Source organism: Rattus norvegicus, chromosome 9, assembly GCF_036323735.1.
Source record: "Rattus norvegicus strain BN/NHsdMcwi chromosome 9, GRCr8, whole genome shotgun sequence".
Classification (NCBI taxonomy): Eukaryota; Metazoa; Chordata; class Mammalia; order Rodentia; family Muridae; genus Rattus; species Rattus norvegicus.
Window position 1 is genome coordinate 115,249,659 of NC_086027.1, and position 21,782 is coordinate 115,271,440.

The 21,782-nt window shown below is 48.7% G+C and overlaps 1 protein-coding gene across 1 annotated transcript in view; it reads left to right on the top strand.

The window, feature by feature from the left end:
• Lama1 (laminin subunit alpha 1) overlaps positions 1-13,962 on the top strand; it is a 124,073-nt gene extending 110,111 nt beyond the window's left edge. Inside the window, exons 54-63 of the mRNA NM_001108237.3 lie at positions 689-840; positions 1,541-1,726; positions 3,051-3,186; positions 4,423-4,535; positions 5,711-5,900; positions 6,799-6,957; positions 7,455-7,608; positions 9,180-9,313; positions 12,823-13,045; positions 13,615-13,962. Of these exons, the coding sequence (NP_001101707.2) occupies positions 689-840; positions 1,541-1,726; positions 3,051-3,186; positions 4,423-4,535; positions 5,711-5,900; positions 6,799-6,957; positions 7,455-7,608; positions 9,180-9,313; positions 12,823-13,045; positions 13,615-13,775 (1,608 nt within the window). The 3' untranslated portion in view covers positions 13,776-13,962. The remainder of the gene's footprint in view (positions 1-688; positions 841-1,540; positions 1,727-3,050; positions 3,187-4,422; positions 4,536-5,710; positions 5,901-6,798; positions 6,958-7,454; positions 7,609-9,179; positions 9,314-12,822; positions 13,046-13,614) is intronic.
• The last annotated feature ends 7,820 nt before the right edge of the window (positions 13,963-21,782 follow it).

Here is a 21,782-nt window from a genome sequence, read left to right on the forward strand (position 1 = left end):
ACTCCTCAGGGCAGAGCCTGGGTTTCCTTGCATCTGCAGAGTGAAAGCTCTTTCCTTGCATACTTTGGGTGGTGGGGGGTTTTGTTATGAGTGTGAAGGGAGGAGAGAAGACAGAAGTGGCCCGTGACAGGTGTCCAGTAGGAGAAGAAAGCAGAGAAGACATTTTCCAGAGTTTGATTCCCCACAAGAGGGTGCCATGCAATCACATAGCTGAAGGAAAGTTTGGAGAACACTAGCCTGTGTTCTGGATGAAGAAGAAGGCTGTGCGTGTGCAGCTCACGGAACAATGTGCCCAGACGTGGCTGTGCAATACCATCATGCACCCTGCATGGTGGATACTGCTTCCTAAACATACATTATGGGGCGGGGGGGGGGGTGTTCAGAGAATCTGATTAAGCTGCCCAAGTTTCTTCAGTGAAAAAATTGGTCTCCTGCATCATGCAGCAGTAAACAGCAAGCAGGGAGCCTTGAAATAGAAATCTGTGATGGGACCACAGGGCCAGCAAGAGCAGGTTGCAGGGTGATGCAGGTCGGAGTGTAGTACATCAAATCCAAAAATACCAGCACTGATGGTGACTCTCTTAAGTGCTTGTTCGCCTTGCGCCTTGGGTCTACATCATCCGTACAAGGCATAAGCATTACAGGCCCCTCGATAATGTGTTTTGTTTTGGACAATGTATCCTCCCAGCCCTTCTTTTCCATCCTGCTGATTGAAGGCCGCATCGAAGTGCACATCAACTCTGGGGATGGGACCAGTCTAAGGAAGGCCCTCCTGCACGCTCCCACCGGCTCTTACAGTGATGGACAAGAACATTCCATCTCCGTGGTTAGGAATCGGAGGTACTTAGCTCCCAGAGATTTGTGTCAGGTCGGGAAGCTGAAATGAGCTTGAGGAAGCTCCTTAGCTTGTGAGATGGGACACCCAGTGTGATTGACACCCTTTGTGACTGACACTTGCTGTGACTGGGATGGTTGGCACAAAGTCATTCACAGTCATAGATCTTACTCTTTCAAATGCTGGAACTCCACCACAGAGTCAGCTCTCTTCTAGTTTGTAGCGGTGTCTTTTGTGAAATGTTCATAGTTGTGAGCCTTACCTTTGTCCTCTATTTAAGCCCAGTATAAACTGCCTACAAACTGGATGGATGTGGTGGTGAATTGCAGGCTGTTTTTGGTGGGCAGTATCTTGCCAACAGTAAATGCCATCCTGTCAGTGTTCCCTGTGTTTCCACCTACAACTATAGACCTCGTGTTTGAGGCACACTGGACATTTTCACAATAGGAAAAAATAAAGGTCTTTGAATACACCCGCTTATCTCTAATTAATACTCAATCAAGCTTGCCGAAGTATTCATAGGTTTTATTCTTTGATGTTAGATGTTGAGCTTCAGGTTTCTATGTTTTGGATTCTCATACAATCCCCTGCCAAAATTTATCTGTAGGAAAATTGATCATTCCAAATGAACTTAACCAGAATTATACATGAAAATGGGGTTCTTCGCTGTACCTACAAAACTCACTTTCTCCTTTGGTCTGGTAGAGTTATCACCGTACAGCTGGACGAGAACAGCCCTGTAGAAATGAAGTTGGGTCCGTTAACAGAAGGAAGGACGATCAACATATCCAACCTGTACATAGGGGGACTTCCTGAGGGCAAGGGAACCCCGATGATCAGGATGCGGACATCGTTCCACGGGTGTATTAAAAACGTGGTCATCGATGCTCAGTGAGTGTGGGCGGCTCCTGTCGTGGTCCTGGGCTTTGCCATCTGCCTTTTGGGTTGGCTGTGGGAGGTGTTCTTTAAGCAATCCCATTATAAGTGAACCTCTTTGGCCTATCATGACAGTCTCTCCCGATGGATCTTATTGGGTCAACGTGGTAGTCAGATCTGGCCATCAAATTGTATTTAGAGAGAAATCATCATTGGCTGCCTTTGCTTGTGTGTGGGGGGGTGGGGAGCACTGAGCTGGGCTTTGAAGCATGTTGAGCAGTTACTCTACCCCTGAGCTGCAGCCCTATCCTTAATTGTGTGCCTCTATGAGAACCCAACTGGATTGCTAACAGCTACAGCTAATTAACGGCTCTCCCCAAGAACAGCTCTCCCCAAGACGGTTGCTGTATGGTTAAATTTTGCAAGCCTCCATTCTCTGTGAAGAAGAGAATTATTGTGTGCACAGATGGTTGTTCATTTCACCCCCCCCCCCCAAGCTCTAGTCACATTGGAATAGAAGGGAAAGTTGTGTCTGAACCTACATGCCAGCATCTGTCCTCAGGAAATCACGACGGGCTCAGTAGTAGACGATACTGAGTCCATCCTTGTTAGACTGCTAGAGGGACTTCCTGAGGACAAGGGGACCCCGATTCAAAAGATGTAGCCTTGAGAGATGACAGGGGTCTTTCACAGTCACAGTGTCCTTCTCTGAGAAGTTACCTTCTAGGAGTCCCTGAACAGAGCATGAGTAGGTCTGCGGTTGGTTGCACAGACTCCAGTGCAAGAGCAGAGCCTTACTCAGATATCTGTAAACTTATATACAGTCACCGGTTACTCATCCGTCCCTTTACTGATGAGGCAACATCATGTTCCTAAAAGCTAGGAGGCTCTGGAGTGCATAGCTTTGGGAGGTGCCAGCCAGATCCAAGCTGCCACGGGACACCTCACTAGAGCTTCTAAGAGGCCTGTGACAGTCACAGCTCAGAACAAAGAACCAGTGTTAAACCGAAGCTGCTGCCTGGTGGGTGGGGACCAGAGATTCGATGACCTGAGAGCCCAGCCTGCAGCAGGTGACAGTCTTGACTCTACTCTGAGCTCAGGAACATCCAGGTTACCAGCATTGTCCTGGCTTAGGGGTGTATGCTTATTTTAATCAGAACCAAACAGAAAAATGGTGTGTCCGTGTGACTCAGCACTTCGAAGGATGGTTAGCTTGGTTACCCCAGAAAAGGGAATCAATGGTTTAAAGTGGGTTCTAATTACCCATTTTAATCAGACGATTGGGCTCCCAAGCGCCTCCATGGTATTTCTACTCCAATGCTCTCTCGTTTGTCCGCAGACTTTTGGACTTTACCCGTGCGGCTGGTTCTGAACAAGTAGAGCTGGACACATGCTTGCTGGCAGAAGAACCCACACAGGGCCTGCACAGAGAACATGGGGAACTCCCTCCAGAACCCCCAACGCTACCAGAGCCTGTAAGCACGGCATCCTTCAATGGCATCGTCCAGGCCTGGTCAGGAAGAAAGTAGGGAGAGTGGACCTAGGCAAATGGAGTCTGGGAAAGAGACAGAGAGGGAGAAAGGGAGGGGGAAGGGGAGGGGGAGAGGAAGAAGGGGAGGGTGAAGAAGAGAGGGAGAGGAGAGGAACTGAGTGCCAAGAGGCCACTGAAGCTAGGAGGGGAGGGATGGCGGGAAGGGAGAGAAGGAGGGAGCGGGGAAGGGAAAGTGTGCCAGCTGTCTCCTCTCCTCTCCTCTCCTCTCCTCTCCTCTCCTCTCCTCTCCTCTCCTCTCCTCTCCTCTCCTCTCCTCCCAGTTCTTCAGCTGTACCTCAGATGGCAGAATATCCAAGAGCCATTTGTCTCTGGAGACTGGGAAGTGGCTTTAAGGGTCTGATAAACAGCCAGTAGGGATAAGGCAGAAGCTCTTGTCTGTGGGTGACTCGGGGTCAGCTAACCACACCGTGAGTTCTGATAGAGTTTGCCTAATGCCCACACAGTGTGTCAGATTTAGGAGGGGGAAGCACGGAAGTAAGCACATAGTGGAGTTGCCATGTGTGCGTCAGGGTCTAAGGTCAGGAGTTCCATCCATTGAGGGAAATCTGGTCATCATTCTTACTTTCTCCCCTTCGGATTTCGCAGAAGATGGTGTGTGACTGTTCCAAAGCAGCACTGTCTCTGTAGGGTGCAGGAGTTCAGGGCAGTTTTCTGGTTGTCTGTGTCTGCCTTGTGCCACATAACAGTCTCGGGGATCCTGTGTGAGACAATGTGGAGGCAGCCAGCACTGCCAAAGGCCATGCCTTGTGCTTTTGGCTTCTGGCCAGGGTCCTGAATCCCTTCGAGCCCTGCCCTGTGAGACCTGAGGGCACTGATGTCTGCCTGTGGCATCCCAGCTGTGGCTGCCTTTTGGCCACAGGTGTCTTTGGGCTATCCTTATGATCCCTTAGGCTCACGGAAGTCTCATGGAGGAGCTCCCATATCTATCTGAAGGGAAGTGAACTTGAGTAACGGTGGCAGAGAGTTCAGACTGCTCTCTGGGGAGAAAGGTGCGGAGGGGTACATAGTTCAGAACAGAGATCCAGATGAGTCAATCCACAGTGGTAGCAGCTGCTATTTTGACACAGTGGCTTCTGGGACGTTTTCTTTATGGAAGGACATGTCTGTGTCAATGGGGTCCTGGCTACACTGTCTCAGGGTCCCTGCGCACCTCTTACAGGAACTCTGTGCAGTAGACACGGCTCCTGGGTATGTGGCAGGAGCTCACCAGTTTGGCCTCTCGCAGAACAGCCACTTGGTGCTCCCTTTTAATCAGTCTGACGTCCGGAAGAGGTAAGCATTTCTTTTTTTTTTAATTATCATTATTATTATTATTATTATTATTATTATTATTATTATTAACTTGAGTATTTCTTATTTACATTTCGAGTGTTATTCCCTTTCCCAGTTTCCGGGCCAACATCCCCCTAACCCCTCCCCCTCCCCTTCTTTATGGGTGTTCCCCTCCCCATCCTCCCCCCATTGCCGCCCTCCCCCCAACAATCTAGTTCACTGGGGGTTCAGTCTTAGCAGGACCCAGGGCTTCCCCTTCCACTGGTGCTCTTACTAGGATATTCATTGCTACCTATGAGGTCAGAGTCCAAGGTCAGTCCATGTATAGTCTTTAGGTAGTGGCTTAGTCCCTGGAAGCTCTGGTTGCTTGGCATTGTTGTTCATATGGGATCTCGAGCCCCTTCAAGCTCTTCCAGTTCTTTCTTTGATTCCTTCAACGGGGGTCCTATTCTCAGTTCAGTGGTTTGCTGCTGGCATTCGCCTCTGTATTTGCTGTATTCTGGCTGTGTCTCTCAGGAGCGATCTACATCCGGCTCCTGTCAGCCTGCACTTCTTTGCTTCATCTATCTTGTCTAATTGGATGGCTGTATATGTGTGGGCCACATGTGGGGCAGGCTCTGAATGGGTAAGCATTTCTCTGTGGTTGCTTTGAGGTTCCCGTTACCAGATGAGAAGGAAAGTGTGGTGTTAGCTTCTGAAATAAAGCGGATTTGCTCACACCTGACAGGTCTGGCATCCACATGGACCCAAGCAATGGTCCCATCAATTTCTGGCCCTTAAGGATGGCTTACTCGGTCCTGTCCTAAAACAAGCGAAGGCTTTCCCGGTGACCTACGTGGGAGTCTCGCTCGTTTTCTTCATCATTCAGAGCTCAGCTAAAATGCCATCTCCTCAGAGTTGCCCGCCCTAACTACTTAGTACGGCTACCAGTGGGCCTCTCTGTAATTCTAGCCTCGTTTTCAAGGGTTAAAGAATTCCTTCTCCTTTACTGTCTTAGAAAGTTCCCATAAGCCATCTCTGCCATGGATGGGAGCACGGGTGCGTGGACACCCCCTCTCTCTGGAGACTGTAAGGGAGGCGTATGATAAAACAGCAATGGAGGTCTCTTGGAGGTCACTTTAAATACTTGAAGCTGACCTCCTGGTCACGGGTGCTGAGGTCCTGTTCTCCCTCAGGCTCCAGGTGCAGCTGAACATCCGGACATTTGCCTCCAGTGGGCTTATTTACTACGTGGCTCATCAGAACCAAATGGACTACGCCGTGCTCCAGCTCCACGAGGGCCGCCTGAACTTCATGTTTGACCTTGGCAAGGGCCGAACCAAGGTCTCTCACCCTGCCCTGCTCAGCGACGGCAAGTGGCACACCGTAAGTCGCCAGGAGACCCTGTCACCTGTCCCCATCTTTGTCCCTGCGTCTGTGGTAGCAATTCCATTTTCATGAAGGAAATCTGAGCAGGTGACCCCCTTGTTGTCTTTATGTTTGACATTTCTCCTGAATGATGATGTCAGCATCTTGTCAGCAGGGCCCTTTCCCTCTGCCTGAATTCCCCCAGAGACTTGTTCAATGTTGAACACCCAATAAACACACCCATCAGCTGGTGACAGAACGGATCAAAGATCTCAGAAAGGCTCTTGACTTGGCAAGAAACCAGTATCTTAGGTTTCCATTGCTGTGAAAAGACACCATGACTAAGGCAACTTTATAAAGCAAACCATTTAACTGAGGCTGGTTGACTGTTTCAGAGGTTTAGTCCATCATTATCATGGCGGCAGGAAGTATGGCAGTGTGCAGGCAGACACAGTGCTACATCTTGATCTGCAGGCAGCAGGGGAAAGAGTGCCTCATTAGGCCTAGCTTGAGCCCATGAGACCTCAAAGCCCGCCTCTGCAGTGACACACTTCCTCCAAGAAGGCCACACCTCCTCCAAGAAAGTCACACCTCCTAGGGAGGCCATTCCCTATTTAAACACATGGGTCTCTGAGAGGCATTCCTCTTCAAACTACCACAACCAGTGGCCCGATGGGACTGAGCTGCTCATCACAGCATCTGCCGATAACCAGGGCTCTGAAGCTCTGCCGTAGGGTCTCCCCGTTGTCTACCGGCCTCAATCTAGTCTCTGTCGCAGCGTGCCAAAGGCAGAGCCATCCTACAGGGTCTAGTCTGGGCTCTCACTGATCTAAGGAACACGTGACCTAAAGCACACCTCTGTTAGAGTCTCCTCAAATGGTTTGCAAATTCCGGATGTTTTCATTTTCTCGTGTAGGTCAAGACGGAGTACATTAAAAGAAAGGCCTTCATGACTGTTGACGGCCAAGAGTCCCCCAGTGTCACTGTGGTGGGCAATGCAACCACGCTGGATGTGGAAAGGAAGCTGTACCTTGGAGGCCTTCCTGCTCACTACAGGGCCAGGAGCATCGGGACTGTAAGCAGTGGCTTGTGTTTTAGGACCGTCATTCTCCATTGTTCTTGTTCGAGCTATTCTGCATGAGGCTGGGGTTCATAGATAGTGCAGACCCTTTAAAGATCCTACGTGGGTCATGTGGTGCAGCTTCCCCTTAGAGCTATCCAGTTTTCCTGGACTCTGAGGCTAATGAACTTACCCTTTTCTGGAGCCACTCAGCCCCTAAGCAAGTTGGGGAGAACCCGGTCAATCTGTAGGTATACTTTAGTGAGAGAGACGCTCTGGGTTAGAGCAGCGTTTTAGCAGAATGGTAGAAAACACGTCTGGTGTATTATCACTGAAGCACCAGGTTGAGAGAGAGCAAGGGGAGCATTCACCTCAGGAATTGCCATGGTTAAACTTTAGACACCAAGATGCTATCCTACTGTGCGCTATGGAGGGAGGCTTAATAAAGCACAGGAAAATGCCGTCCTATGGCATCATCATCTCCTCACACCCTCCTGTCTTGCTCGATTTAGATCACCCACAGCATCCCTGCTTGTATCGGGGACGTGACGGTTAATAGCCAGCAGCTGGATAAAGACAGGCCGGCCTCCGCCTTTGCAGTGGACAGGTGCTATGCGGTGGCCCAGGAAGGAACTTTCTTTGAAGGAAGTGGATATGCAGCTCTTGGTAAGTGCCGTTAGCAGGCTGGAAGGAACTCCTTGGGTTCAGTGTGTGCTCTGAGACGATGTGGATCCATCTCTGACAGGATAAGATCCCACTAAAGAGGCTGCCTAAGGTCGAATTTGTTTATTTGGTGTTCTGGTCTGTGCCTAACTGTTCGTGCAAAGCCTGCACCGGTCTTGTCCTCGGCAGATGGCTGGAGTTTATGTAGGCCATGTTCCCTGTCCAGGTTAATAAAGACCCTTGAATTAAAAGGCAGGTGTGTGTACCTGTGATTCCAGTGTTCAGGAGGCCGAGGCAGGAGGATTCCCAAGTTGCATATCAATTGGAAAGATAATAATGATAATAATGTCTTTAAGAATAAGAACATGAATGTAGTAAATAATAAATAGAATTCACCATCCCACACTATTGCCTGGACTGCAGGGCCACATGGCATCTGCGGGGTATTTTCATCTTAATCAACCAAGCGTCTCACCCCGACTTGCTACGTTTCCGATTTCCACCCCAAGCTGTCACTGGCTACTCTCTGGGCCCTGCAGTAGCCTCCCTCTTGCGACTCTCTTGCTGTGGACTCTGCTCACATTCCCAGCATCCACCCCCTGTGATTAGAGTCACAACTCCCAGTCACCCAGTAAAATCAAAACTCAGTAAGTTTGTAATTTAGCAGTCAGATTTATATCACTAAATCCTCACCCCACAAAACACCAACACAATAAACTCTGAACCAATTAATATTGATACAAACTGTCAACCTAGATAAGACAAACTGTCCTATAAAAATCCACCCCTTATGAAATATTCATAGCTACCTGTGGCCCTTTAAGGCCACACAGATCTGGGTCGTCCTTCTCCTCCTGCATCTTGGTTCTTCTTCCTCCCCCACTCCTCTCTCTCCTCTCTCCAAAACTCTGTGCCCGCCTTCCTTTTCCACTGCCCAATCACAGGCCTTGCCTTACCTTGTGCCTGCCTTCACCTGCACATAGACATCAATCCCCAGCATGAGATACGGAGAAGAGCCAAGGCTCTGGTTGGAGAGGAGGCAGGGAGCATGGATGCTGCAATGTGCCACTCAGTCTGTCTTTCAGCCCCGGGAATGGTAACAGCTGCCTTCTCTGGCCAGTTTTCATACAACAGCAGTGGTGCTCGCCAGGGTTAACAGGTTAAGACGCTAACAGGGAAAGACCAGCAAGCTGGGTGTGTCCCCCAAGGGACCGGATGCAGACGAAGGAAGTCTCTGCCCACGCTCTGCTCTGGTTTCTGACCAAGCAACTTCTTCAAACGCAGTCTTTCTGTCTGGGCTCGGTCCTGCACACCTGCAGTTTCATCGCTCAGGAGGCAGAGGCAGGAGGATTGCAAATCTGGTGGCAGTCTGATGACATAGTGAGGTTCCACCTTAGGACAAAAGGGAAAAAATACGAAGTGTTTCTTCTTCTGAGCACTGAAACCTGGGGGCATGGGTGGGAATGCACCTGGAACCAAGTCTCGAACTTGACTGCTACCGTGAGTGCTTGCCCAGCCCGGCCTGGTCTAACCTGTGGGTTCTCACTGTGAGGGTACTGTCTTGTGTTTTCCAGTGAAGGAAGGCTACAAAGTTCGACTGGATTTAAATATCACACTGGAGTTCCGAACTTCCTCTAAGAATGGCGTCCTCCTGGGAATCAGCAGTGCCAAAGTGGATGCCATTGGTCTAGAGATTGTAGACGGCAAGGTAGGTGGTCCGCCAGCAAGCCCCGCCCTCCCTACCATTGGTCTAGAGATTGTGGATGGCAAGGTAGGTGGTCCGCCAGCAAGCCCCACCCACCCTACCATTGATCTAGAGATTGTGGATGGCAAGGTAGGTGGTCCAGTTCCAAGCCCCGCCCACCCTACCATTGGTCTAGAGATTGTAGGCAGCAAGGTAGGTGGTCCACCGGCAAGCCCCGCCCACCCTACCATTGGTCTAGAGATTGTGGATGGCAAGGTAGGTGGTCCAGTTCCAAGCCCCGCCCACCCTACCAGAGGCAGAGCAGGAAAGACATGTAGATAGGGTTAGATTCAAATATCTTATTACTCACTTCATCAATGGAGACAAAAGATAAAATCAGATAGTCCTAAAACGCTATTTTCAGAGTAACTTCTTTTTATAAGTTGAATTAAAATGGCAGCTGTAACACCAAGGCATTTCTGCCTGAACTTTACCAGGAGTGAAAAACATACAATGCCCTGTCTCTTCTAATAATCCTTAACTATTCACTTGCACATAAGCAGAGCCACACAGGACCGCAGTGAAATGTACACACATTTCCCCAGCCCCAGGTTTCTCGTAGTCATTGCAGGTACAGGCCCTCCCTGACTCCCCTCAGGACAGCATCACAACCCACAGGACTTCATAAGATGGACCACGAACACACCTGCCTGAGTGCATAGCTCATGGTATGCAAATGAAACCATTACCACCATCGGATCCATGGCAACCATAGCATTACCACCAGTCTCCTCCCATGGTGCTCCTTGGTAACCATAGCCTCTAGACCCTGCCTTCCTCGCCCTCGGCAGTCACTGGTCCGCCTCCATCTCTCAACCGTCACTTTAGGCTAAGTTCATGCAGGGCGTTTTCCTGAGACCAGGCAGGCTGTGCAGAGCAGAAGTTATTTCTTATTACAGAGTGTTACTTCAAGGGTTGAGTATATTGTACGTTGGTTTGTCTGGTTTTTTTTTTTTTAATTAAAATTTTTTTTAAATGACTCTGGTGCTCTTGCATCGCAGATGCCCCCTTCATGCCGGGAACCAATGAGTGCAACCTTTCAGAGCCCATCTTCCCTCCTCTCCCCTTCAGGGCCATGTGTGCACAGGCAAGAAGCACATGGAGGGCCATCTGGGGTCCCTCTCTTCAGGATGTCTCATACACAGCTGTAGTTCAGTTAGGCTCCTGAACTTGGTCCTCAGGTGGTCCTCCTACTTTTGGCTGTCACCACAAGTGGCTAGAGTCTCAGTGCTGCCCCTGGGTGGGGACCCCTCCCAGCCCTTGTACTTCCACCCTTGATGACAGTCTTCCCAGGTGTCTTTGCCAGTGCTACGTCTTCCCTTGAGCTACCTCCCATTCCACTGCCTTGCAGGAGAGAATTGGGCACCGACACCATGGATACTGGAGTCTTGGCTTGCCCTCTCCTAAAGTGTACTTGGCCACCATGAGTGAGATGCTGGAGCCTTCCCTCTGGAAGGCAAGGGATATGGTGTCTCTCAAATTCACATGCTGCCATCCTACCCATTAGCATCTCTCAGGGTCTGATCTTATGTGGACTTTAAAGAGGGAGCTAGTGAGATGGCTTACTGGGCATAAACGCCCGATGCTAATACTAATGCCATCAGTTCAATCTCCACGACCTACAGGGACAGAAGGAAAAAAAAAATCCAGCAAGTTCTTTGACTTCTACATGCTTGGACATGGGCCCTTCCTTGCACACACCCGTACAATAAATAAATGTAAATAAAAAAGTAACTCAGTTAAAACAAGGTCATTAACGAGGGCTGTGAACCAGTCTGACCTGGTGGACACAGACACGCAGAAGACCAGTTGAAGAGAAGGTTCCCATGGATTTACTTGATTGGTTTCAGTATTTTCCTGTCCGGTTCTTGGCCCTTAGGACTGCCTACGGTGGGGTCAGGGGAGACTAGCAAAGTTCCCTTAGCCTTGCCCTTCACCCTCCTCTTCCCACTTCAATTAAAGCACAAAAACAAAAATAAAACCCTACCTGCGTGACAGATTGCTGTCTCAGTGCTATGGTTTAGAACCAGCTTTCCTTCTCATCCTAGGCTTTAAATTCTTTTTGAAAAACCTGAAGTCTATTTACAAGCTTTTACACAACAGCTAAAAAAAAAAATTATCAGGAGTTGAAAGGCTATTTAAAAATGTAATTTTCTATTGTATTCTATATTTTACCTGTGTGTGTGTGTGTGTGTGTGTGTGTGTGTGTGTGTGTGTGTTCTACATATAACTTCTTACTCTCTTTCAACTTTAGTGTTCTTTCCAAAGCCCTGCAATACACATCTTTAGTGTGTCACAGTGTGCTCTGAAATGGGGTCTCCTGGGGGGTGGGGTTGGGGGTGGGGGGTGGGAGAGTTGGGGGAAGAGGACAAATGCTAACAGTGGTGCCTATCCGCATACTAAAGCAGCTCTGGGCTCCAGACTCACTCAGGACCTATGACTCCTCCCAGCTCTTCTCACCCCACCCCCTACCCTAACTGTCCCCAGCCCATGGGCTTCCCTTCCCCCAGCTTCTGAGTCCCTGTCACTAATCCACTCCCCCTCCCCCCTTCAGTCTACTGGCCAGACTTCGTCTACTACTTCCTCTGTCTGCTCTGGACTCTTCCAGAGGCCTCTGGCTGTACTTGTCAGCCATACCTTGGAGCGGTCACGTCCTCAACTGTCCACAGTAGGCAGCTTGGGAAACTTACAACAGAGTGCTTGAAATTCTGCTCACTTTCCTCAGTCATCCCGAGCTGCCAGAATCATGGCAATGTAATGGCGAGGTTTAAACACAAAAATTGACCCTCCCAGCTCTGGAGGCTGGAAGTCTAAAGCCTGGTAGGGTTGGTTTCTCCTGAGGCCTTGCTCCTCAGCCTGCACATTGCTATCTTTCCTTCACACTGACTTTTCTCTGTGTGTCTGTGTTCTGATGCTCCAATCAGGACGAAGATCGGATTAAAGTTCACCGTAGTGACCCCATTTTAACTTAATGACCTTCTTAAGGCCCCCGCATCTGAATATCATCCTATCCTGACAGATGGTAGAGGTTAGAACTCCAAAGTGTGAACAAGTTTTGGAGTGACACCGCTCAGCCCAGAACCCCTCTCCACCCTTTGCAGAGTCCTAGCCTTTTGTTTGCTGCTCACCGTTGTGGAGCATCTGTGCTTGGTCGGGGAAGTTATCTGATCGCTCATAGGTACAGTCCATGCTCAGCCCCAGGGGAAACTGCAGAGTCCTGAAAATGTCCTCCAGTGTCCTGCGAATGGAGCACAGATTTCAGAACTGTGGGGTGATGGAGTTCCAGTCCTTTAGGTGGTGACTCTTCACCGTCACTGTCATGGTCCTTGCTCCTTGCTTCCGGAATCCTATTCTGTTCTCCGCTCTGACTCATGGATGTGCTGTGCTCCACGGCCTCTTGGCCTTCTAGCAATGATCCGGTGCAAACAGGTCCCAAATATAGAAAAACTCACCCAAGTATTTGCATTGCCCAGGTCTCATTTCACGTCAACAACGGTGCTGGAAGGATAACAGCCACCTACAAACCCAGAGCCACCAGAACTCTCTGTGATGGGAAATGGCACACGCTCCATGCCCACAAAAGCAGGCACCGAATCGTCCTGACTGTGGATGGGGACGCCGTTAGGGCTGAAAGCCCTCACACCCACTCCACCTCGGCAGACACTAACGACCCCATTTATGTGGGTGGCTACCCCGGTATGTGTGACTCCCCGGGGGTTCGGGTTACCTACACATGAGGCTCAGTCCTGGCGAGGTGTGAGTGCAGAGGATCATGGGGCAGGGGTTGAAAGATACATAGTTTAATAACAAGTCCCACTGTTTTAGAAAAGCTGTTCCAAGTACTGTACCTAAACTTCCCTGAGAAATTTAGCATAGTCCTGTCCCATACAAGTTTCTCACTGAGAGCGTTGGCTCTGTCGTGATAGGTCAGCTGGGTGATCCCACCTTTGCCCTAGGTGATCTCAAGGTTGGAGTTTAAGTCACAAGGATAGACTGGAGTCATACTCCCACACAAACTCTGCATTTGAAATGTCCCAGGAAATTATCTCAGATCCTCAACACCTGCCTTGTGACTTTCCTCAAGTCCCAACCGTGCCTTCAAGTTGCCTGTTAAAAGTTATCGGGAATTCTGCCACCCTCTAAAGCCACCACGTGCGCAGGAAGCATTCTGACCTGAGGGTCCGCTTAAGATTATTTTTGTCTCTCATATACAGCTCACCCTATCTCAGCAAAATTAAACAGCACTGTGTCTTTCTCCTCAACAGCCCACGTCAAACAGAACTGCCTGAGCAGCCGGGCCTCGTTCCGGGGCTGTGTGAGGAATCTCGAGCTGAGCAGAGGCTCACAGGTGCAATCCTTGGACTTGAGCAGAGCCTTTGACCTCCACGGAGTTTTCCCTCACTCCTGCCCGGGGCCTGAGCCCTGATCTGCCGCCAGACTCTTCCCTTGGAATCATCGCCAGTGCCTTGAGGAGAACAGTCTGTGAAGTCAAGCGTCTTTCATTCCCATTCCAGCTCAGGTTGCATTTCCAGAGGAAAATGCTGTATTTATGTTGAAGTAAAGCCAGATGGATAACAGATACCTCTATTAAATGGTCTAAAGTGTCAGTGGTATCCCTGCTCTCCTTTCCTGAGTTTTCCAGATGGAACTTGGTGGGTGTGGAGTTTTCTGTTGAAGACTTGATAGTGTTTGTGGGTTTGCATTTTGGGCATAAAAAATTAAAATGTCACAGCAGGCTGTATTAGATTAGAGTGTAGTGTGGATAATTTCACTTTTTAAAAGTTTCATCGGGGCTGGAGAGATGGCTCAGCGGTTAAGAGCACCCGACTGCTCTTCCAGAGGTCATGAGTTCAATTCCCAGCAACCACATGGTGGCTCACAACCATCTGTAAAGAGATCCGATGCCCTCTTCTGGTGTATCTGAAGACAGTTACAGTGTACTCATATATAATAAATAAATAAATCTTTAAAAAAAAGAAAAAAGACAACATTAAAAAAAAAAAGTTTCATGTACTGGTTAGAAGTCAGGACCTGAGCACAACCTAAGTTTGTTTCTTACCAAAACTTCGTTCAAAGGCTGACAGAAGGATCCAGAGCCTAAGCCACATTGTTTTACAAGGCTTGGGATATAATTTAATGCCTCTTAGCACAAGTGACCAGGGGAAATGGGGCTGATTTGCTAAGAACATGGCATCAACAAACGCCAACCTCAAGAGGGACCACGTCAGGCGGCTCTTCTCGTTAGGCACACCTGCATGTAGCCCAGGCTGGCCTTGAGCACGCTTCATAACCAACACCAGCTCCCCTTTCTGGTTCCCTCAGCCTCCTCCCTGACACACACCTCCATACCCAGTAGGAGATGTTAAATAGTTTTCTGGGCTTGCCTTCCTGGCACCTCTGTGCCTAGCGCAAGGACATTAAAGTTGCTCTTTTTACCTGAGAGCTACATGGAAATATTCGTGTGTTTTATGTGAACGAAGTGATAGAAAATTTAACAGAGAAGCAGAAAATGTAAAAAAAATCAAGACAAAGGTTCTTTATTTTTTTTTTTTTATTTTATATTCTGCTTACTGCTGGGGGCAGAGTATCACCACATGGCCCCAGCTGTTCTGGAGCTCACTAAGTAGAGCAGACAGAGATCTGACTCTGATCCTGCTGCCTGAGAGCTGGGATTAAAGGTGTGTGCCAACACTCCTGGACAACAAACAACGTTCTAAGGGTTCAAGAATCACATTAAAGCATCATAAAGCTACATATGGCCAAACCACAGGCAACGCCATATTAAGTATTGAAAGATGAAATCACTCCTTTAAGATCTGGAAGAGACAGCTGTGGAGTCCACTCCCAGTGTTCCCAGTCAGTGCATGGAGGAAGTCTCAGCTTACCAGTTAGGTAGTCGAACAAGAGAAGGGGCACGTAAACAGGAAAGGAGATGTTCAAAGAATCCTGTATTGTAGAAAAGCATAAAGGTTCTACCAAAAGACTATCAAAAGGGATGAATTCAGTTATGTTGCAGGTTATGAAACCAACACGTGAACGTCAGTAGTTTTCAGGCCAGTAACAAGAATCACGAGGGGGAAAATGTGAAAATAATTCGATTTACAATCACTCCCAAAAAAGAGGGTGGGGGGAGAAATGGGGACTGACTTAAAATACCCTTGACATCCTTCACAGAAGTAGAGGAGGTAATTCTGGAAAGCATATATAGAAACACCAAAGAGTTGCCCAAACAATCTCTCTCTCTCTCTCTTTTTTAAAGATTTTCCTTTTTTACTGATGTGTGTGTTTCTGTTTGTGGGTGTCCGAACTGATCAGAAGAGGGCATCAGAGCCCTGGGAGCTGGAACTAGAGGTTAATAGTTCTGAGATGTGGGTACCAGAAATTGGACTCAGGTCCTCTGCGGGAGTGGCAGGCACCTTTAACTGTGGAGCTCTCTCTCTCTAGGCCTGCAAGCTGGAGAAAAAGACCAAAGCTGAGGTCATTATAATGACTCACTTTGAACAGTACTGAGAACTGTAGTCACTGACATAAAAACAGAAGCAAACCTATCGCTTGCATTAATTTCCACCCCCAGTAAACCTGTATAAAAACACACAACCCACTTATTCTATTTATAAGCTGTGAGTCTAGAATGAACAGCGCTATCATCCTACCAACCTCTTCCCTGGCTGTGAGACCCTTGCTGCTTACGACTTCTCCCAGCCACATGGTGGTTCTGCTTCATCTTCTCTTTCTCCTCCCCTTCCTCTCCTTCCTCTCCTCTCTTCCCCTTTTCCTCTCTCCCAGACCTCCCGTCCCACCTTTTATGTCCACTGCCCAATCACAGCTCTAGCCTTTGGTTGGCCAATAAAAATGAGCAAAGGATTCACATGATATCACCTGAGTATGTGAGGGACTGCTCGTCCGAGGGCAGCCCCTCTTAAGGAAGCAAATTCACATCCGGAAACATCATCAGGGCAACCCAGAACACCTACACATCCATAGCCACCATTTCTTGGTAAAAGTACCAAAAGCAAAACAGTGTGGGAAAATGACCCTTTCAAGAAGTGGCGCCTGGAAACTACATCCACATGAGAAGTACAGAACTTTTGACTCTTATCTGTAATGCTGTGCAAAACCTAGCACGGGCCAGATGTCTAAATGCAAGGCTTAAAACGTGCAAGACACTTCAAGATACAGGTATTGATAATGGATTCAAGACTGGTCTGGAATACACAGGAAGCAAAAGAGAAAACGTGATTACACAAACCTAAAAAGCTTCCCAAAGCAAACCACAGAGACAACGGGGTTGGGGGAAGGGGTGTATTTGCCAGCCACTTACCAGACAAAGGATTGCTGTCCGTGATACATAAGGTCCTCAAACAAAACAAATAATGCAATGTAAAAAACGGGGAGGGGGCAAATGATCTGAGTGGACAATTTTCGAAATAAATGCTTATGCCAGCAAGTCCATCTTAAAACGATCAGTCTCGTTAGCCAAGAGGAAAGAAGCAAATCCAAGTCAGCCCAATTACAATACCTATAGCACCCCTCAAATTAGGCTAGGTGAAGTAAATACTGTCAATGAAGTGGAGAAAATAGGAATAGGAATCCCCATTCATTGTTTGCAAACCTGTAAATTTGCATAGCCAGCCAGACCATCCCTTTCTAGTTCGCATGCAAACTCTGTTCCAAGCACCAGACCTGCCCACCAGCAGCTTAGTCCCTCTCTCACTGGGCCCTCTCTGGGTTGGCTCCGCCCTTTCTTAATAGCCCCGCCCCCAATCAGGTATGAAGAGGGCGGAATGGAGTATCCTCCTGCTGACCCCGCCTTGGCAGGTCAGCTCCTCCCACCACAGTCCATAGGCTGAGTGCTCCTACCTGGCCTGCACCAGTGGGCGTGGCCTTAGGAGATGAGGATGGAGTCTACTGTCAAAGAGACAAGGGTCTGGAAGCCTGGTGACACAAACGCCACAGGGGTTGGCATGGCTGTAGGGCCAGCGTGAGGGAGGGTCTAGAGCGGTCTGCTTACTTTGTTGTTGGTCCATCACAAAAGTTGGGAAGTGTCTTAGGGTTTACTGCTGTGAACAGACACCATGCCCAAGGCAACCCTCATAAGGACAACATTTAATTGGGGCTGGCTTACAGGTTCAGAGGTTCAGTCCACTATCATCAAGGTGGGAACATGGCAGCATCCAGGCAGGCCTGGTGCAGGAGGAGCTGAGAGGTCTACATCTTCATCTGAAGGCTGATAGCAAAATACCGGCTTCCAGGTAGCTAGGGATGCAGTTCGTAAAGCCAACACCCACAGTGCCATGCCTACTCCAAAAAGGGCACACCTCCTTGTACAGGGCCATACCTTCTAAGAGTGCCACTCTCTGGGCCGAGCCTACACAAACCATCACAGGAGGTGAGCTGCAGCCAAACACGGACGGACAAGGGGTTCAGCGAATATCATGATTTGAGCAACTGGACCGGGGAAACTCCGATCCTGGTAGCAGCAGTCACTTGCCAGGAAGACTGGGGTTAATAGTTTGGGGGTAATCATTTAATTCCTTCACTTACATTGCTACAATTCGTTAAGGTATTTTTCGATACCTTATCAATTGTGGAGGAGGTTGAATCTGAGAGCAGCATGCGAAAGTACTTACTTAGTACAGTAACGGTGGTCATGAACCTGCTCCCAACCCAGAGCTAATAGGGAGCTTTCCTTGTGAAACTTCATTTAATAAAACCGTCTAACCACCTCTGTGGAAAGCATTCATCTTTGATGTGTAGGTAAAGAGTTGAAGGCTTGAAGAGGTAAGTTTGCCCGAGGCTCTGCATCAGGTAGGAGCAGAATCAGTATATGTACTCAGAGGCTGGAGAGGTGGCTCAGTGGTTAAGGACACAAGCTTCATTTTCAGAAGACCTGGGTTGAATTCCCAGCAGCTCACAACTGTTAACTCCAGTCGAGGGATCTGATGCCGTCCCCGTCTTCTGGACACCAGTCAAGCCATATGCACATCTATAAGATTAAACAAATCTTGAGAAAAAAAAAAAACCCACACTTGGTTCCTCTCATATGTAGGTAGATGTCTCCCGTTGTCAGTGGTAAAGACTGAGTTGCTTGTCGGGTTTTTCCTTTCTTATCCACTGTAGGTTGATAATTTTGTGAAGGACTCTTCATACCTGGAACTTCTCTTCTCCCAGGTGTGGTGTCAGTAACAAAGTACTAAGGAACTTTGATCGTAGACCAGGCCACAGCTACTGTAACAAAGTGCAAATGGTACAATGTTAAGAGTTAAGCATACAGCATATTTTAAGCCCGTGGGCAGTGCAGAGGCCATGCAGTCTCTGTCCCCATGTCCGCCAGGCATTTCCTTGATTCATGATTGGTGTGGAAGGGCCCGGGCTCGCTGTCATCCCTGGGAAGGTGGCCCTGGGTTGTGTAAGAAAGCAGGCTGAGTGAGCCATGGAGTGGAAGCAAGGAGTAGCACCTCTCCATGACCTTGGCTTCAGCTCCTCCTTTTAGTTTCTTGCCCTGCTTGAGTTACCTGGCCTCCATTGATGATGGATCATAACTTAGTAAGTCAGATAAAACCTTTCTTCCTCAGGTTGTTTCTTTTGGCTATGGCATTTATCACAACAGACCGGAACCTGGATTGCGGGCTCAATTTGCTCAAGTAGTCAGTGTTTTAAAAAGCCTTTGCTCTCCCAGCTTATGACGAAACACATCATAAGCCAGCATTTCTGCTTCTGGTAAATGCATCTCTATTGTAGCATCCTCTTTGGTGAGCAGGGTGTAGCAGAAAGGAGAGGCTCCTGGGAATGTAGCTTATTGGAGCTTTTGCTTCCTCCTGTGTCATGGTGGGGAAATATTAATAAAAGGAAAACCATCTCACACTAGCACTGGCAATGTTTTCATCTCTGTCAGTCAGACTGCCCAGACTCTGGCCTGGAGCTCCCAGAATGTTTCCACCCGACTTGCTAAGTTCCGTTGGTGAGCCGCTGCCATGCCAGCCCCATGCAGCCATCCATGCCCTGTGGTTATAGTCACAACTCCCAGTAACCCGGCAAAATCAAAACTCTTGTAATGTATCAATCAGATTTATATCGGTAAATTCTCACCCTGCCAAACACCCACACAATAAACTCAGAGCCAATGGATATTGATAGGGCTGACAAATTGTCCTGTAATAATCCATCCCTTATAGGATATTCATAGCCACCTGTGGCTATTTAAAGCCACACAGATCTGGGTCCTCCTTCCCTTCCTCCATCTTGGTTCTTCTCTCTTCTTCTCCTTTCTCTTGCACCTCTCAAAAACTCTGTGCCCACCTTCCTTTTACACTGCCCAACCACAGGCCTCGTCTTATCTTGTGCCTGCGCTCCCCGGCATAGAGACATCAACCCACACTGTGTCTATTCCTGCTCCTTGACTTTTAAATCATTACCATCTTCAACATGGGCAGAACATTTCCCTCGACACCAAAGGAGGCTGCTATGAGGATTCCACTGAGGAAAAACCTATGGCGCCCCTCAGAGAGCTCGAATTTCTTGTGGCTGTGAGGCTTGCCGGAGAACAGAAGTCATAGATTTCCCAGGAGAACCGGACCCGCTTCTGAACCCACTGCCTGCTAATTCGAGGAGCCCTAGAGTTCCTTGTGTTTTTACAGACCACAGAGGACACTGTGCAGACGCAGCTGTAGCCCTCTTAGGGGTGGTAGCCTTTGAGACATAGAAGCCACCTTACCCAAGAAAGGTGTAGACACAGGCTGAAAGAGTGTCTGCATTTCTCCCTATTCTGATCTTCTGCCTCTCTTAAGAGAGGCGTCTCCACGGAATGTGCCCCCTTGAGAGGGAAGCCCCATCCAATTTTGTGACCTGCTCCCTCCTTGGCTTGCACTGAGGCTCCATTGAACACCCAGCATGAACAGGGCAGCCTATGACTTGCTCTGTCTTTGTCGTGGTGACACGATTTGCTGATGATTGTAAGACATCTCTCCAGTGTCATTACCTAACTGGGAAGCTAGCTTAAGAATCACATTCAGTCATAATGCAAGCTTCTGGTTCCCTCACATGCCCGACTGCCTGCTCCCTTAGACTGCTCTCCAGGTTACACCACATTTGCATTTTTCTCCTGCATCAAGATTTATTCCCATCTTAGACGGTTTGGGTTTGGCACCCAGGAGTATGTTGGAGGTGGGGTTCTAGATGCATTTAGAGATTTTTAAGGGATATTGGCCATAACGACGGATTCGCCTGAATCCCCAGGGAAAGCTGATGTGTGATATCTTTTTTTTTTTAATCAAATGTTGTAACAGATTGTATCAGGGGGAAATACAATCTTACTAACGACATTCCTAGTCTCACTGATAGTGATACCTCTAATATGATGCCGGGACTATCAAGCCTCACAATACACGTTGAGGAAGCATTGTGTCTGTGCACACATGCCCCCAGGCAGATGTGCCCCACATGCTAGGGGTTGACATTATCTGTCTTCCACTGTTGTTTTCCATCTTTTGTGACCAGGTCTCTGATACTGAACCTGGAGCTCCCTGATTGGAGGCTAGCTGGCCAATGAGCTGTGGTGATTCACTTATCCACGTACCCCCATCTCTAGTGCCACAGATTTGCCACACCCACGGCCAGGTAGACATTAGGGTCCTCTTGCTTTTGTGGCAGGCACTTACTCAGTATTCACCAAATTTTCCTCCTGGCTTCAGAATATATCGTCCTTCGTGACAGTCTACGGATCTGTACTTTTTTTCTATTGTGGGGCAGTTTCCTCCATATGTTCACTGAGACTCAGGACACTCTAACATGAAACAGGGTTAAACTCAGGAAATAGCGCATAGGTCCTAGGAAGTTCCTGAAATTGACCGGATGCATGAAGTCCTCCCTTCCCTCCCTTAGACGCTGCTGAGGTGTGTTACCAAGGTAAACGTGCTGGGTTGCAGAAGAGTCAGGATGGGGTCTGCTGCCTTAGTCACTTTTACTTACCCAGCCTCCCGTGCTAGTTGTGGAGCTCTGCGAGCCTGGCCACTCTGAGTTTTGGTACTCCGGGCCTGTCTTTGGTCACCTCTGATTTCCCTGCTCCCAGGACTTTCACTACCCTTACTGTTTTTTTGAACTGTGCCCTTGCCCTGTTCTGGGCGAAGAGACTGAGCATGCGCTGCAGGGAAGACGCGTGGGAAAAGATGCTCCTGCCTCCAGCTGAATCTGGGATTCTGCCAAGTGGGCCATGGAAAGGCCTTAGAGGCTCTCAGCTGAAGCCTCACTAAGAGGCCCTTAGCTGTACCCTCTGCTGGAGAATTCTTAACAGCAAGAGTCCCGCCTTACCCAAGCCGCTCACCGTCGAATCACATCCTCTGCTGCCCTCTAGTGGCCGCATCTGGGAAGCACAACATTGTTGAAAGTGGAAACCTCTGTTGACTGTGTCCAAAGCACCTGCGCTCAACTGCCGACC